Here is a 19,066-nt window from a genome sequence, read left to right on the forward strand (position 1 = left end):
GATTCCATTTTGTCTATGCAAATACCATTGATAAAAATTTCAATGGAAGTTTTCAAGGAGTGGAAGAGTTCCAAACTAGGTATTGAAATGGGACTCAGGAATAGGATACTAATTCACCAGACTTGCCAAGAATGATCTAACCCAGTGGCCATACAAAGGCAACTGCGAACCATCTACATGATCCCAGATAATCCCTTCTACTGTATCTCTCGGATCTCATCTCCATTCTGCACTTTAACTGCATGAGGCTCCATTTGGGGCTCCAGGTCTCCCATTTGCAAAAAACAGGAGCAACTTTGTCATGCTAAATTTGCTGCATGTGAACTGAGCGCTGAGCACTTGGCAGACGCCAAGGGCTCCAGGAATGTTAACGATTGGAACAAACTTTGAAGGAGAGTTTCTAAGATGAATTTATTTGATACTGTTGTTCAGTTGCTGAAATTCTTTACACGCCACAGTGGTGCTCTGAGAAAAGGTGATCACACTGAATCATGAGAAAGGCTTGGACAAAAAGAGCCGGAAGCACCACTCTCTCAGCTAAGCTTGAAATTCCATTTTTAACCTCATTATTATTTTGCACAAATATCATAGGTCTCTCTTCCAAAACGCTACTCGGTGGTTCAAATTTCTTATTCAGGCCCCTCCTAAGATTGAAATGTACCACAATGCCCGTCAATCTCACAACTGACAGACCATGTTTAAGCTGGGAAGAGTGACAAGTTACAGGGACTCTTTTTTTAATCAATTCCAGGAGATTAGTAAGATGCATTTTTAGATACATACCCTCAGAACATTATAAACTCAGTGAGAAGCCAAACTGGAATATCTCAAGTTTGGAAGATGAACAATATTTTGATGTGCCAAGGCTAATACATTATATGTTTCAAGTCTTACTATTAAGACCTGTAGCAACTGTTCTAAGAGATGAGTAGAAACGAAACAAATGGTAAATGTTTATTCAGTCATACAGTTCTGAAAGAAAACAACTGTTAATTTGCATTAGCTTGGGATCACTTAGCAGACTGCATTTCCAGAGCTATCACCTCTCAGCAGCCCATAAAACCAGGAAGTTTTCATTTGTTCCCCTTCTACCTGCTCCAACTGTAGGACATTTAATTCAGATTTATTTTCTACTCACCAATACCCAACAAATCAAAAATCACTTCAAAATAGACAGTGTTCCTTGTCAGTTTGTGGAGGAGAAAGTCAACAGGCTAAACATTTGAGGGTCGATACAGAGAGATGCAGCCTCATCTCCTCTCCTCCATCTTCCAATATGGAACATTCTAGAATGATAAACTTCAGGTACCTTCTGAGTCATCAAATGAATTAAATAATATGTAGTGCAATCAGGACATTTATTCTGGATACATAAAATTTAATGCCTTATTAGACGGGTAACAGAATGTAAGCCATCTACATGTAGGTAAATTTTTTTTTTAAGTTTATTTATTTTTGAGAGAGAGAGAATGTGAGCACATGAGCAGGGGAGAAGCAGAAAGAGGGTGAGAGAGAGAGAGACAGAGAGACAGAGAGAGAATCGCAAGCAGGCTCAACGTTGTCAGCACAGAGCCCATCTCGGGACTCGAACCCACAAACCGTGAGATCATGACCTGAGCTGAAATCAAGAGTCTGATGCTTAACCAAATGAACCACCCAGGCGCCCCTCCATGTAGGTAAGTCTTATTGTAGGGTAATATCCTCTGATTTCCCTGTTTCAGGTGCAGAAGTAAGAGAAAAGGCGAGTAGTTGGGTCTTGGGGACAAGGTGTCTGTGTCTCAAGGGGGTTCTGTTCAGCCTTTGGCCCTCCAGCAATCCCAGAACTTTCAACAGAAGATGGAGATTCCTAGGGCATGACCTCTCTTCATCGTCTCAGGATTTTATGAGACTTTAGAAAAGCTGACTCGAGCAGAAAATCAGTCATGAGGAGCTTTCCTGGAAGGCAAGACCAATTAACCCAGGCCAAAAGAGGAAAAAAAAGTCTTACAGGGATGAGGGGACAAAAAGGGCTTCAATTAAGGTAACTGACTAACATCCCAGTACATAAAGGAAGTGAGACGGAGAACAAAAAGCCTACCACAGTTGCACGCCCATGAGGCTGGGAGTTGGTAGGAGAGGGTGAGTGAGAGCGAGGAGAAAAGGAAGAGACAATCAGATCTCTGTCTCCTCAGCTTGGCTTGAAGGAGCCTCTGTTCCCACGAGTCAGCTAAGTGACGTCGAGTAGGAAATGTACTGAGTCTCAGAACCTAGGTCAGGAATTGTGTGGATCCCGAGCAGATCCAGGGGTCCTCTATCCATAAAGGAAGCAATGCATGAGAAGGCCCAGCAACAGAAACCTGTTCAGTAACGGCCACCCGGTTACCCAATCCAGATGAGATAAATAGTGATTCGTGGGCGGTGTCAGCTTCCAGTTCCTATTTAAGCCTTAGTGTGGTGGCAAAAAGCCGCTACAACGGTGCTTACCAGTACCTACTCACTTTCTAAGGCACCGCTACAGCTGGACCCTTAGATTTACACCTCCACGAGCTATCTAGTTCTATTTGTCCTCGAGGTTTTCACTCCGAGTCTCAACTGTTTCTATTGCTGTGGTTTCTGGGTGGGGAACTCTTGTTTCCCTGTCTACCTAGCAGTGGCTGAAAGGTCTACCAGTCAAAGAAGCTGGGGGCAAAGAAGGTCTTTCTTCTGTTTCTTCATTCTCAAGCTGGAACAGCATGACTTTCCTTATTCTGGGCTTCATCTTAGGATCTCACTGTTACTCTTGGCGGGGAGAAATCATTCTTTTCACCCACAACTTTGTACCTACAGACATTCTCTATGGACATGGAATTGCTTCGTGCAGCTAGAATGAGGAGGGCTTGTAGTCACTCTAGCTTTAGAACTGTCCGTCTAGGTGGCCCTGGGCAGTGTTTAAAGAACATAATTTTGGGGAATACACAAGCATCCTTATGGTATTAACAGATGAGCTGAATCTTTTCTCAATCATGTTTGTTTTACATCTATTAGTGCTCTAGATATGCTTTTCAATAAAATTGAAGGAATAAAGTTCTTGGTAAAAGGGAACACAAAAGATACTTGGTTAAGTAGTCAAAATATTCATTTTGGGGTCCCCGAGTGGCTCAGTCAGTTGAGTGTCCTACTCTTGATTTCCACTCAGGTCATGATCCCAGGGTCATGGGATTCAGCCTCGTGTTGGACTCCGCACTGAGAATGGAACCTGCTTGAGAGTCTCTCTCTCTCTCTCTCTCTCTCTCTCTCTCTCTCTGCCCTCCCACCCCCTTGAGCCTCTTGCCTGCTCACTCGCTCTCTCTCCAAAATAAAATTTAAAAAAAATATTCATTTTGTGGCTATTGATCTAAAGTTTAAGATAACTGAATCAACCAGAATGGTTTCCCTTAACTGGTTGCATCGCATGAATTTTAGAGGTTTATTTATTTTAGTATCATGGGACAGCTATATAAAAAATGAAAATGGAGGTTTCTAGCATTTTATATTAGCAGAGTCAAGTGCTTTTTCTTCTATATATAGATATATTTTTCTTTAACCTGTGAGTTACCCACTCCAGTAGCCCCACAACCCCAGCTGTTGGTCTCTACAGCTTTTCCTAATTAGTCTGGGAGTCTCAGTCTCCCTCTTGACCAGCGGGGTTATCGGACTGGGCCTCTTCTAGAGCATAGCTGTTATTCTTCTAAACGTGCTGGAACTGGTGTTCAGGAAATTAAAACGGGAAGAGAAATCTGAATTGGCCAAACAGCTAACATTCTTAAAACGGTCCTTCCTTGGAATGAGGAAAGCTGGATCATAATCTGTCTCATCCTGCAAGGCTGAGTTCAAGCCACTGCCTCGGCGATGCCCACGTTCCCTGCACGCAAATCTAGCACCCCTTTCCCGCACCTGCCACAGACTGTGAGCTCTTTGAGGGACGGACTCGCATTCACCCTTGGACGCCTGGCACATCTTCCATGCTAAATAACAGATTTGCTGAATAATAAGGCAATCCTAGTTCTGACACTAATGAATTAATCTTGGACAAGTCACTTTATCTTTCTGAGCCTTTGCTTGACTATCCATTAAAATGCTTTCAGTTTCCTAGAGGAATGGTTAGGCTCAAACAAATAATGAATGTAGAAACGCTGCATAAATGCAATAGATCACTACAGCTGTTGTTACTAATGACCACTTGGATTTATACAAGAAAGTTGCGCTGTTCAATGGGAGGAACACGGGAGGTTCTTAGTGGTCTCAACAATTCGAACCATAAGTACCTTATGAAAATCTAGTTTTCTAAGAATTCTGAGATGCCAGGTCACACCCACGCAGTTTTCTTTTATTTATTTTTTTTACCCCCGTCTCCTGCTCTCCTTACTCCAGTCCCCCACTCCAAAACAGCACACAGATCTTTTCTAGGCCCTGGATTCTGCTCTGCTGGGGAAGAGGGGAGAGGCTTAGGTGATGGGGGCTCAGGAGTTTTTACATGGATGCACTTTGTTGCGACAAAACAACAGTTCTGCTTCTGGAGAAGGCGCCCTGGCTGGGCTGCAAAGCAGGAAATCTGCTGAGGTCGCCAAAAGCTCAGGTGGGATGTGATCAGTGTCATGTCCTTCATCCCCAGCACCGGGGCTCCCTGCTGCCCAGACTCCTGACTTCTTCACGTCATTTATCCTTCCTCTGCTCAGTTGCCCCGTAAAAAGAACAGAGGTGGGAGAAAATGAGGCTGAAGAAAGAACACCTGGAGATATAAACCACCTAGACTCAGGGTTGTTTGGAAACTATTAAGGTGGACTGCACAAAAACACACAGATCTACCTTAAAAGAAAAAAAAAAAAACAACAACACAGCAACAAGAAGCACTGTTCAAGCACTGATGTAATAGCATCCCCGTTCCTTATGCTCAGACACCAGCAACAGAGAACTAGCCGAGTTCAGACTGAATGGTGCCAGAGACTTCATGAGATCGCATTTATCTAGTGTAGAATGAGTAATTTCCACAGACAGCTGAATTATGTGAGAATCTATCCAAGTAAACCGAACCTCAGAAACCCTGGCGAGCTAAGTGCTACATGAGCCACATGTCCCAAATTCCCGAAGAGAAGAAAGGCACTGCAGGTGAATCCAGCACAGGGGATTATTTTTAAGTTAGCAGAGAGCAATACAAACGCATTGTTTGCTTTTTGTCATCTGGTTTGTCTTAATCGCGAACTAAAAATTCATTTATAATGCTGTATACAAACGTCATGTTTATATCAGTATCATATGCTGCTTGCTTGAAATCGTATACGTTAAAATTAAGAACAGAAATCCAAGTTAATGGTCAAAGACAACCAATAACAAAACCACTAAATTCCAGTTGTCAAACATCATTGAATATGTGTATTTCTGGTTTTTTTAAACAGTAATTATTAAAACTAAAGTGATATGAGTGAGTGTTTACGACTTCCTATTGAAAAGCCCAAATTACGGAGCATTCATTTCAGGCTGAAGAAAATCATGTGGCCATCCCTGTGCGATGGCCCTAGTGACTTTATATCCTCTTGTCAAACCTCAGCAGTTTTATTTGTGGTGATAGATGCCGGAGGAGGTTGGAGGTTAAAGTTGATAGGAGGGGCAACAGGAAAATCAACCAACTCCTTTCAAGAGATTACAACCTTTAACATATTTGGGTCTGTCGGCAGTTTCTGCAAACTTTACAAGTCTGTGGTTGGTGGTGTTTTTAAAAAACTGATCCTCAAATCAGAGGTCAGATGAAGCCAGTAAATGCTCTTTTACTTTGAAATAATCCCAAGTGGTTAATGTAAACTCCGTTTATGGCTGTATTTTTTTTTCCCCCCTCGAACTTAAATCTAAAACTACAGAAAAAAAAAGTTTATTTTTCAAGTATCTGAGATCTTGGAAAAGAGAAATTACTAACCCCAACTCATGATATGGCTCCAAACACAGGGAAGCAGCTGTTGGAAAAGAAGAAAAAAAAAAACCAAAAAAAAACAAACTCCCCCGCTGGAGATAAACTCTGTGTGGGCCCTTGGGCAAGGAGACGTTTTATTAGCGCACTGGCTTTACCCTGCAGGAAGTGTTCAGATTCTCAGCAGCCTCACACTGAACAGAAGGGCAGCATGGGCACCACAGAGGAGGGCTGTTAAAGTCACACACGAAGACCTGAAGGTGACTCCAAAAACACTTCACTGCACGACCTGTTTTCCTCCACGTGGTATACAGAGGTTTCCTGAAAGCCCAGTCCTGGTATTCAGTGTTTCTAGTTACCTTTTACCAGATGTGTATTTTGTTCCGGGCACTGTGTATACCTGAACTCACTGAATCCTCTAAGAATCCAAATTGTGCTCATTTGACAGATGAGTAAAAAAAAAAAAAAAAAAAAAAAAAAGAGGAGAGCAATCATGTGATTTGCCCAAGGCCACACTGATGATTGTGTGAAAGATGGGAATCACACTTGGCCTTTCCCTTGTCCAAACCTGTGCCCTTTCTCCTCCTCTTTACTGCTTCTTGGATTGTAACTAAGGATGTAAATAGTTTCTCGACCGTCTCCCTTCATGTTTAATTCTTTTCTCATCATTAGCTGATCTTAATGCACTGGGTACTCCTCATAGCAACAAGGGAACCAGGTTCAGCACGAAACATCCTCAGGTCCTATATTGGGTCGGCAGGTGGCTGGAGTTGGAGTCTAATAATATTAATGGTTGCTACTCATTATTAACAAAAGTGTTTTAGTATTTAAAGAGTTCTCTATGTCGGCGTGATTGACAGCAGATATGGGATATGAAAGACTCGTGAAATTAAAACATTTCCTACCATAAATGTTAATTCCAGTCCTTTCTGTTTTTCAGTGTTTTGCCCAACCCACATGGAATTTGATGCTGAGTGACTGAATCTCATTGGGCCTCATTTCCTCACCAGTAAAATGTGGTTATATCTATAGGAGGAGTTGGCTGGCTGTAGAGTCTATAAATGTATGATTTTTTTTTTTTTTAATCCTGCTTAATTCTAGCAATTGAATTCATGGAGTTTTTCAAGGGAATAGAGACACCAACCTTTATGAATGAAAGTGAGCGGAAAACCACAACTTTAAGAAAATTTACTTGTAAAAAAGGGGCATGGATTGAATGAAAACCCTGGGCCAGTGGAAGCCATGCAATGCCTAGTTCTTTTTATGTGACCCCTTCTAACTGCGGAAAAATGCTTTAAAACTAAATTGATTTAGCAATGACCTAAAAAGCAAACTATTTTCTCACCTAGAAATGTTTGTCATAAGGGTTATGGGAACCACCAACTTTTATTTAGAGAGATAATATAACAAACATTTTACAAACATTGCTACTCATTGTTGAAGGTGAGGAAACACACATTGATTGAAATATTTTTCTTAATCAGCATCCATTTATTTATTTTATTATTTTTTTAAAATATAATTTGTCATATTGGCTAACATACAGTGCATAAAGTGTGCTCTTGGTTTTTTAAAAAATGTACTAATTGCTAACAACTGCCAACAATTTGAAAATGTTTCTGTTCTTTAGAAATACATTTCATAAGGGTTTCTGGTAGAAAATGTTCCAACTTTTAGTTACTGTCTTGTTTTCCCTTATTACAAAGTGTCTAAGTATATACATACATGTGTATGTATACATATATATTTATATATGATACGAACAACAGATTATTTTTATTTGTTTCCATTTGCTATAGATGAAGCATTAAGGAAAAGAACACAGAACATCAGAAATCAGAAGCCCTTGGTTCAAGTCCCATTGCAAATAAATTGGACACTGAAAAGGGCAAATGGTTTACATGCTACTCAGCATTCTGAGTTTTACTTCAATTACAAATACTCTACTTTCTAATTCACATTTTTTTTTTTTAATTTGAGAGACAGAGAGAGAAAGAGGGAGAGAGAGAGATAATGAGTGCACAAGCAGGGGAGAGGGGTAGAGGGAGAGAGAATCTTAAGCAGGTTTCACACCCAGCATGGATCCCAACAAAGGGCTCGATCCCACGACCTGGGATCATTACCTGAGCCAAAATCAAGAGTCGGATACTCAACCGACTGAGCCATCCAGGCGCCCCTCTAACTCACATTTTTTAACCAAGAGGAATAGGACAATACATATCCTTAATACTGATGTTTCCTTTTTTTCCTCTCCACTGAACTGCTTCTTGTTCCTTTTCCATTCCACACCTGACTTCAGCAATAACCCCCCTCTGGGTTTCTCTTCCCTAGTCTTTCCTATATTTCTATACCTCAAAACAAAAAAATGAAAAAAATCAAACAACCCCCCCCCACCCCCCGCCATAAACCCAACACCTCTAATGTGTCTTCCATGCTGTGGCTTAGACAAAGTTTGATGTCTGTGGCATCACACAAGTTCCTTAATCTGGCTCGTGTTCCTTATGCTCGAATCATACTGTTGACAGCTCCCACTTTTTCACGCTTCTATGCCTCTGCACATGCTGTCCCTTCTGTTCCAAACACCGTTCCCCCTTCACTAGTCTCTCCACTCTAAGCGGAGCTTACATGAATGAGTCTCCTGAGCTTCCACTTTGTACAATGAGCACATCTCATTCCCAACCCTTTCCATGCTGTAACTGTTGATGTATGTGCCATTTGGCTTACTGGTCTGTATCCCCTGTTACACTCAGCTCGTTGAGAGCACAAGTTGTATTTTGGGGAATCTCCGTATTCACAGGCCTGGAGAGTGCCTGGTCATGGCTGCTCAGGGACCACTTGAATGACAGGATGAAATGAATGAAAAGCTAGGGATGGGTTTAAAGACCAGACTAGTAGGAACCTGACAGGGACAGGCAAATCTTATTATGCCTCTTATTTCGGTTCCCAAATATTTAGGGGCATTTCAAAAGACATAATCTTTAAGCACATATTTAATGTGTGAAGACTATAATCTCTAGTTCCATTTGTCCAGTGCAGTGATTGGGGTAGGTGAGGGGATGGCAGAGGAATCCATAACATGATTTTCTACTTTAGAGAAAATGCTATTACAAAATGACAATAAGAATTATTACCCTGTACAATTATAACTTTTCTAAATCTCTATTTTGGAAATTAAATTTCCCTAAAAATGATGCCTTTTATTTAGAAAGCACATTACACACACACACACACACACACACACACACACACACACACAGAGTGATCCTGAGTGCTTAAAATAGTCGCAAACATGGGGCACCTGGGTGGCTCAGGTGGTTGAGTGTCCAGCTTTGGTTTAGGTTGTGATCTCACACTTCGTGAGTTCAAGCCCTGCATCAGGCTCACTGCTGTCAGCCTGTCAGTGCAGAGCCCCCTGGGGATCCTCTGTCCCCCCTCTCTCTGCCCCTCCCCAGCTTGCACTATCCCCCCTCCTTCACCCACCTGCTCAAAAAAATAGTAGCAAGAACAAGAATACCAGGGATTCATTTATTTCAAAAGCTTAAAAGGTGTATTAAAACTTAACTTAAGGGGCGCCTGGGTGGCGCAGTCGGTTAAGCGTCCGACTTCAGCCAGGTCACGATCTCGCGGTCCGTGAGTTCGAGCCCCGCGTCAGGCTCGGGGCTGATGGCTCAGAGCCTGGAGCCTGTTTCCGATTCTGTGTCTCCCTCTCTCTCTGCCCCTCCCCCGTTCATGCTCTGTCTCTCTCTGTCCCAAAAATAAATAAACGTTGAAAAAAAAAAAAAACAAAAAAAACAAAAACAAAACAAAAAAAAAACTTAACTTAAAAAATCATTTAAGAACTATGGCACATTTATGAATAGGATGTCTGTATACATTTCTGTGTCCTATGATTTGAGAACTTTTTAATAAGTTAATAGTTCAAATGAATAAATTTAAGTGGTATCAATCAATTCTACCTTTAACACATACTAAGAGTATGTGAAAATGACACATTCATACAAAATTTTGGTAGATACATATAATCTGTATCAAAAGAGGATGATTATATGAGAAAGCAAACTGGCTAACAGTTGTTTTTGAAAGTTGCATAGATTGGTTGGAGTTTAGAGTTCTCCCCAGTGGACCATGCATGTTTTTAGAAAGTAACGGTTGTTTAATATAACAATGAGGTCATAATTGGATTATTCCGACTGTAATAGATACCAAAGTTGAACAAATTGTTAAATAAATTTACAAGGTGATACAATAAGTTGATTCAGGTCGGCATCATGTCTTTGGAAGTTCACTACTTACCACAGAGTGGGTGTTTAAAGGAAAGCAATCACAAATTTACTTATTTTTATAGGGTCCTTGCTATGGGCTGATAACAAATGAAGTGTTGCACTTAATGTAAACATTTTAGTGGCGTAAGTGAATCACTGCTGTTACAAATGCTGGCGAAACTGCAAATTTCTTCCCTTTAGCTCTATTGTAATGCTCGCGAAACCTCTGATGTTTAAACTGCATGTGTGTGCTAGCCGTGTTGTCATTAAGATCTACTTTTCATAATCTGGTCATATGTATACCCTTCAGGATACAGACAATAAGAACACGACAACCTATCCACCCTTTTTATTTACAGGCTTACAGTTGTATACAAAAGCAGTGGGAAAGGACATTATAGGTGCTCAGCTGCTTTGGTGATGTAGGAAGCTAGACATTATAACATCCAGGTCAAGAGCCATTTTTTTTTTTTTTTAACCAGGAAAACTTCATAGCACAAAAATTATCCTATAGTTATAAATACTCAATGCCTCAAATAACACAGAGGCTAAAAAGAGCTGTGCACAAAATGGGAGTACACTTGAAGGCCATCTTTAAAGTTAGAGTCTGAGTCTGAAGTGCAGAGGGATCCAGTTCAATCTGGTAGAATGCAGTTCAACTCAAACATTTATCGAGATGCATTTGACTTCAGTAGGTCAGAAAAACCTTGCCTGATCACTTTATCATGATTTGAGAAGAATGTATTCATTTCCTTGCTTATGTTCTGTCTTTCACATCCTACCCTGAGCTCCCCAAAGACAGGGCCCACAGCTGTCTTGCTCATTGCTGCGTTCCTGGTGCCCAGAACCGTGAACACGGCAGATCCTCAATGTGTACCTTCTGAACGAGTGAAGCTTGCCTTTGAGCAGCTTACATTCATTTGGCACATTATACGGAGAAAGAGAGTACGTGTTCTTACTCAACCAGATCACCCTGGCCCGCTCTGAGGGAGACCTAGACCCTTAGATGCAGTTAGAGACAGGGACTCGGGCCCAATAATCCTCTGGCGTCTGGACCAAATATGGAAGGAATGCCAACATGGCAGGTGGACTTGTGCTTCCCCTTCGAAGAAACCAGATAACGAACAGCCATGCGGGAACAGACCATGGGGTCTGGGAGGGGCACTAGGCAGGCAGCCTCTGTCTCCCTTGAAGCCCATGTTGCTCCGAAAAGCCTGCAGAGAAAGGTGGCTCTTCTCTGTTAGGTCCCTCACGGGAGAATTCCCTTTTACAAATACCAGATTAGAGTGCCAAAGACTTTGGTTTTTCCCATTCAAGAAGAGGAAAAGACGTCTGCAGAGTGCCCGACTGTTAATCACCTGGAGATGAATTTTGTGAAGGCTCAGGAAATTCGGAAGAAAAGAGAGAAACCCCAAATTTTCAGAGGCTCTTTTTTAAAAAAAATTCACAATGGAAAATGTTTCTATAGAAGAAAAAATATTTAAGCAATGGGTTTCTGTACTGCCTCGTGGTTTCTCTCACACCACGGGGTACGGAGGGTGCGTGTACTGCTGACGCCATTACTAGGTCTCAAGCACAGAAGTCATAGGGACCCTTACGGCAGCAACCACTGATGGAGAGGCAGAAATGCTGGGGCTGTTTTGGTGACTGAATGTGATACGACTAAGGCACAAAAGCTGCACAGTTAGAACGCGATATCAGGAAGGAACTCTGTGGAACACAGACTGTCTTTACGTGCTTAGGCCAAGTGGCGGACTATGAACCGGCTGAGTGCCCTCCTCTACAACCTTACCAAGATCGTTTCCGAGGTCTCCCATTTTAATTGGCTTCAAATTCATCCTGTATCCTGAGTCCTAGCCATTACTGTTTAACAATGAATAATGATAATAGCTAACATATATTAAGTGGTTACTATGTACTAGGCATGGTTCTACCTACTTCACACATATACACCCACTTAATTCTCACAGCATTCTAGAAAGTGAAGTTTATTACTACCCCATTTTCGAAAAGAGGAAACTGGGGCTCAGAGAAGTTAAGGGACGGGCCCCATGGCTTCCCAGCTAGTAAGCGGCAGAGCAAGCCCGCCCGGGGGGTCTCTGGACTCCAGGATGTACCCTCTTCTTAAATCATTTGCTGCCTCACACTTCCTTTTTTTCTCTCTTACTTCTTAAATGGATTTGCAATAGTACCCTAACTCTCAGTGGTTTTTCTTTCTAATCTATCCCTCCTATTGTTCTCCATATGATCTTTAAAAACCGCTACTTTCCTGATGAAAATATTTCAAAGCACCCCCCCCCCCCCGCAAGGCCCACATGATTTCTCCCAATTCCCTTCATGACCTGGCTCCCATTTTTCCAGTCTCAACCCCTCTATTTGCTGACACCACAATTTATACCTTGGAAATACCAAAGTACTTATAATTCCCTGAATATACTATACATTTTCATGCTTCTACACCTTTGCAACATACAACACGGTCTGCCTTTTACCAGCTACTTAGAAAATTTCTGTGTTTCTCTTATAACCGAACTCAGGACTTTCCCGCTCACTCTGGCTTGAGTGACTTATTCCCATTCGGGGAACCCTGTGCCCACTTCCTGCACTTAATGCACAAATTCTCCATTTGACATTTTTGTTTGTTTTACTAGCTTGTAAGCACGCCGAGGTTAGGAACCACGCTTACCTTCGATTTTCAATGCCTACCAGAGTACCCAACACACAGCAATGAATAAATGAATGAATATGTGAGTGAAGGAGATTCAGCAGTCTGCTGCAGTTTTGAAAGGAAAATGAGTCTGTATTTGGAAATACTTATCCCATATAGGTAAACAAACAATAGGAAGGCTCCAGAAGGAGGTTTCAACTTGAGCACACTGGGGTCTCGGAAATCTAGGAAAGCGTGAAGAAAACTGTGAGCAAGCAGTTCAGAAAACAAAGCTGAACGTGAAGCTGATTTGAAAAAATTTACATGATCAATGCTGAATTCAAGACTCTGTTTTACTTTTTACCTTCTTTCTGAGTGGGCCATGAACATCTAAAAATGTACTGCGTTTTGGGGTGCTGTTTTCCTGCACATGAAGGAACACTAAAACGAGAGACAATCATGTAAAACACACATGAAAAGTGAATTGTTTTCCATAAACATAGAGATCCTATGAACATTTGTGTATTAGAATGTTTAACAGCAAGCTTTCATAGCTCACTTTGGATTGCAGGATTCAGTTCCGACTATATTTTACACGTGTTATCAGGTATATGTTCCAACTTGTCTTATCTGGTTGCATGTCTGATGGTAGTTCCAATAAATGGATCTATAGTTTGAACCCTTCCTTTCCTAGTAGCTCGCATACACGTGTTATTCTTTGTAGGTACCTGGTGAAGTTATACAAAATTTTGGATACCTCGTTTATTTTCCTCTTTCCCTCTCAGTCCATAGAAAAAAATTGTCCTAGTTGAAGTATAAAATTTTGTGATGATAATTTGTATCCACTTTTTAGGTATTCAAAAAAAAAAAAATAACAGAGAGCGCTTCCCCCCCGCCCCCGGAAAGCTCTTTCCTAGTGTTATGGACTGAACTGCAGGCCCCCAAAATTTCATATGATGATGTCCTATTCCCCATTATCTCAGAATGTGACCCTATTTGGAGACAGGATGTTTACAGGGGTAATTAGGTTAAATGAGGTCATTAGAGTGGGCCCTAATCCAGAATGAGTGGTGTTGCTGTACAATGAGGAAATTTGGACACGGGCATGTACAGAGGAAGGATGATTCAAAGATGGGAAGAAGACAGCCATCTACATGCAATGGAGAAAAGTCTGGAACAAATTTTTCCCCCACAGTCCTCAGAAGGAACCAACAGCCCTGCCTGGACCTTGATCTCAAGACTCCACACCTGTGAGAACATTATCTTCCCATTGTTTAAACCACCTAGACTGTGATATTTTGCTGTGAAAGCCCCCAGCCAACTAATAATATACCTGGAGAGTATCATTTTATTTTTCAATGCTGGTACTTTGTAAACTGCAAACATGCTTTCCAAATACTAAATTATAATTATTTGATGAGGCAATGAAATAAACTAGTCTTTAAGGTTTTTCAGACATAAAAGATTTAGACCTACTTGGAAATATTTCCAGCCTCAAAACTACTGAACGTAAAGTGATTCTTGTCTCTACAAGGATCTCACGTTTGTAGCCTGAACGCATCTTTGGTTACCCCACATGCCCCTCCTGTTTATGCTGCCACTCCAGGTCCTCAAGGTGGAAGTCACACAATGGAGCGGTCCTGCCATATATTTTGCATGGCTTCCAGTGTTCTTTTAACATTTAAACATGGTTAACACCATTTAATGTGTAGGAGAGGAAACATAAAAATCTAAACTTTCAATATGGTTTGAAGAACTGGTCCATTCTATCCACATGGCCATGGCAGGCTGAGACTGAGTGGTGGCTGCCCTATGATGAAGCAGTACTGAACTCCAACACAGTGTCCATCCCTTTAAGTGGCCTGCCTGGCCCCTAGGAACATTTCACTCTGCCATCTCTGGTCTCAGAGGATGCCATCTAAGCTTTCCAGGACTTGAGAAGTATGGTCAGTTAGGGTGCCCCGGAGGACATATTATTTACCTCCTTGTAGGCAGCTCAGAAACACTAGCACACCTCCTTTCCCTCCACCTCACTCCTATCCCCCCATTGATTTAATTATCACCCCCTGTCAGTGGACCACACAAGAGTTTCCAAGAGGGTACTCCAAAGGGCACACAGCTCTGAGGCAAAAGGAGATCCTTTGGTCAAGTAAGTTTAATAAATGTAAAATTAATGATGAGAAACATATCTCCTTGCTACACAGCTTCTCAGAGGCTTTGAAATTTTAATATAGTAGGCAACATTGTCCAGAATCATTTGACCACCCACCCTTTATTTTGGGGAAATTTTTCAGAAGTGAAACTCTGACCCAAGCAAACTCTTTTCCCATATGAAATATACTTATTTTTGCTAACTAATGTGGATATGTATAGTAAATATAGCACTTTAGATGGATATTCAAATCACATTTAAAAAAAGAATAAGGCTTTGCATGATATATCATTTGGAATATTAATTTCTCAATTTTTGTTGGCTGTGATATGTGCAGAGACGGCCAACACTATGGATCTTTTAAATTCAGTGAAATAGTTTTGTATAATTCTCCGTAATCAAAATGGAAATAGGAGGATGCATACTTATTCCCACTTGGCTCCAAGATCCCATCTTCTGCTTTATTTTAAATTTGGTAACATTTGGAATATTTGCATAATTAATTTTGAAGCTTGATATTCATTCGCTAGTAATAGTTAACATGTGTCACAGGATTCATTTCTCATAAAGAGTTTGATAAATTAATTGTAAAGTTGTCTTCAAACCTATTAATGGCATATGAAACAATACCAATAACCTTTTTTTTTTTTTTAATTGGTTTTATTTCTCTCCAAAACTGCAGTGGTCTTCCTGGTAAAATAAGCAACGGAGAGAGGGGAAAGTCTGTTTTCTTCAAACTACAAAACCGAAAGACTAGTAACAATTTATTTCTTTACAAATATATTAGACTGGAAACATACCTTTTAAGTGTCAGATACTTTTGGAACACTGAATGCTGATAATATGAATAATCTGTGCCATTAACATTGATATATGATATTTACATTAAAAAATACATTATGCTTGTTCAAAAAATAACCTATTCATTTATTCAACAAGCATTTATTAAGAGCTTTGTTTTTTAAGTTTATTTATTTATTGGAGAGAGACAGAGACAGTGCAAGTGGGGGAGGGGCAGAGAGAGAGAGAGGGAGAGAGAGAATCCGAAGCAGGCTCCACAGCACAGAGCCTGACATAGGACCTGAACTCATGAAACCAGGAGATGATGACCTGAGCTGAAACCAAGAGTCAGATGCTTAACTGAATGAGCCACCCAGGCGCCCCTATTAAGAGCTTATTATGTGTTGGGGTGCCTGGGTGGCTTAGTCGGTTAAGTGTCTGACTTTGGCTCAGGTCACGATCTCACGGTTCGTGGGTTCAAGCCCCGTGTCAGGCTCTGTGCTGACAGCTCAGAGCCTGGAGCCTGCTTCGGATTCTGTGTCTCCTCTTTTTCTGCCTCTTCCCCATTCACTCTCTGTGTGTATCTCTCTCTCTCTCTCTCTCAAAAATGGATGAACATTAAAAAAAAAAAACTTATTATGTGTCATGCACTGTTCTAGACTGTTCTAGTCTGAGGGATACAGCAGTAAACAAAACAGACAAAAATCGCTGCCCTTGAAGAACTTGAGTGTTAGTGAGGCAAATGAGGGATAGTATAGATCTTGTTAGAAGGTGAAAAGGACTATGGAGAAACACAAAGGAAGGAAGAGGGAGGCTGTTGGGCTGACGGGGAGGGTAAACCTGAGAGGTAACATTTGACTTTTGACCCTGAGCCATGTATGTGTCTAGGGATATATACACAAGGGGGATATTCGGTGCAAAGGGACTGAGGCAAAAATGTACCTGTCAAGTTTGAGGCCACAGAGCAAAGAGGCCAGAGTGGTCGGCGCAGAGTGAGTGAGGAGGTGGTGGGAGAAGAAGGCACAGCGATGACTAGAGGGGTGTGTGCAGGGCTGCAGAGGCCAAGGTAAGGACTCTGGCTCTTACTCCAGGTCGATTAGGGAATCACTGCAAGATTTTTTTTTTTAATGCTTATTTTTTTCAATTTTTAAAAAATGTATTTATTTATTTATTTATTTATTTATTTATTTATTTATTTAGAGAAAGAGAGACTCAGAATGCGAGTGGGGAAGGGGCAGAGAGAGGGAGACACAGAATCTGAAGCAGGCTCCAGGCTCTGAGCTGTCAGCACAGAGCCCGACGCGGGGCTCAAACTCACAAACCGAGAGATCATGACCTGAGCTGAAGTCTGAGGCTTAACCGACTAAGCCACCCAGGCGGCCCCATGCTTATTTTTGAGAGAGAGAGAGAGAGAGAGATAAAGAGAGAGAGCGAGCTGGGGAAGCGCAGAGAGAGGGAGAGAGAGGATCTGAAGCCAGCTCCATGCTGACAGCACAGAGCAGGATGTGGGGCTCGAACTCACAAACTGCGAGATGAGGACCTGAGCCAAAGTCAGAAGCTTAACTAGCTGAGCCACCCAGGTGCCCCAACAGCAGAGGATTAACAAGCCTGACTTTTATGTGATGCTCTGGGTGCCGTGTTGAGAAAAGACTTAAGGAGGGTGGGAGTAAGACGCAGGAAGACCAGTTAGGAAGTTATTGCAACAATCCTAGAAAGAGACTTGGACCAAGTGGTAGCAATGAGAAGAGTGAAAAATGGTTGGACTCTGGATATATTTTTGAATATAAAAATATATTTTTATACATTTTGAAATCAACAGGATTTCCAGAGAGATCAGAAGTGAAGTATGAGAGAAAGAAATAAGAATGATCCCAAGGACAGAGGAATAGAGTTGTCGTGAACTGGGAGGGGGGAAAACCTTTAGAGATATCTGTAATCCAGAGCTGGCATACTAAGTTTGAGATGTGCACCTTATATCTAAGTAGAAATGTTGAATTGGCAGTTAGATATATGGATCTGAAGTTCGGGGGAGAGGTCCAGGATGAGAGGTAACTTTAGGAAGTACTAGCACACAGATGGTATTTAAAGTCCTAAGACTGGGTGAAATAATCCCGGAAAAAATACAGATAGAGAAGAACTAACATTAGGCCCTGGGCCACCCAACATTAAGAGAATAGTTAGGAGAAGAGATACCATGTGGGGCGATTGAAAAGGAATAACCACTAAGGTTGGGAGAAAAACAAGACAATATGGTCCCTTAGAAATCAAATAAGATAATGTTTCAGGGAGCCATCAATATGAGTCTTCCCATTTGGGTTAAATGACCTCACATCTGGACACAATGGACTGATTTAGCAATAGTCGCCTGACCTATCAGCAGGCTGGGCTTGCCTGAATGATCTGTACAGTGGTCTGATTCATTGCTGCCTACCAGGGGTGGACAGGCATTAATGGATGGTAACTGGTTGGACTGTAACTAACTGACCAAGAAAACAATGGTGCAAAACACGAAAGACACCTGGGGAAAAGGAAGCTGGAGAAGATGTGTTCTTAGGTGCCTCATAATTCTGGAGATCTAGTATTCCAGGAAGTCCCTGACAGGCCAATGGCACACACAATGAACCCCTTGGTCCAGCTCCTTATCATTTTCAGATGTTGCTGGCATATTCTGGCAATGCATAGACTAGTGTAATAGTTTCCCAATGCGTTTAACAGAACTTTAGCCTCAAATTCAGTACTTGTTGGCTTCAGTCTACACTCTAGATCAATCATTTCATTTGAACAATTCAGAAGAAGGGCAGATAAGATACAATGGCCCCAAATGGGGAGAATCCAGGCATTGAAACATTCAGGAAAGAAGGTATGGGAAAGGTATGTTTATATGGCTGGAATGCTACATGAAATAACATCGGCATAAGGCTGGAGAGGCAGGGGTCAGACTATAAAGGCCTGAAATGCATCTGAGGCTGACGAGCCTGACTTTCCTCTGTAGGTAATGGATGGCCACTGAAGATCCTAAAGGGGTTGGGGTGTGTAATGCTTCTAGGCTTTCAACAGCAGAGAGCCCTTGCCAGCCCAAGGCCTGAGTGGCAAAGAGAAGGGAGGAGATGCCCAAAGTTGAGAGTGGCTGAATGCAGAGGTCTGCCTGACATGGCTGACTTGGTGGTTGCACACACTGCAGTCAATCTGAGAGGACCCCAAAGAGAAGCAGCTGGGGAACAAATACTTTGTTGGCATTTCCTCTGCACCCTTGGGTCTCCTGCTGGTGCCTCCTACAGACTGAACACAATAGGAAGCTAGGGGGCAAATGAGTCTGCTAATGGGGCCCA

At 41.8% G+C, this 19,066-nt stretch overlaps 1 protein-coding gene across 9 annotated transcripts in view; it reads right to left on the reverse strand.

Moving 5' to 3' along the window:
* The window catches only part of CDIN1 (CDAN1 interacting nuclease 1), a 267,942-nt gene that overhangs the window by 107,487 nt on the left and 141,389 nt on the right, over window positions 1–19,066 (reverse strand). The window contains exons 9-10 of one of the 9 annotated variants that reach the window (XM_047863420.1): window positions 13,170–13,246; window positions 12,698–13,050 (exon numbers count right to left, since the gene is read on the reverse strand). The exons of 6 other annotated variants lie outside the window; for them this stretch is intronic. In XM_047863420.1, coding sequence (XP_047719376.1) covers window positions 12,854–13,050; window positions 13,170–13,246 — 274 coding nt within the window. In that variant the 3' untranslated portion in view covers window positions 12,698–12,853. Of the gene's footprint in view, window positions 1–12,697; window positions 13,051–13,169; window positions 13,247–19,066 lie in introns of those variants that run through there. 2 more of the 9 variants (XM_047863419.1, XM_047863426.1) reach the window with 2 other exon arrangements.

The sequence above is a fragment of the Prionailurus viverrinus genome, chromosome B3, assembly GCF_022837055.1.
Source record: "Prionailurus viverrinus isolate Anna chromosome B3, UM_Priviv_1.0, whole genome shotgun sequence".
In the NCBI taxonomy this organism is placed as follows: Eukaryota; Metazoa; Chordata; class Mammalia; order Carnivora; family Felidae; genus Prionailurus; species Prionailurus viverrinus.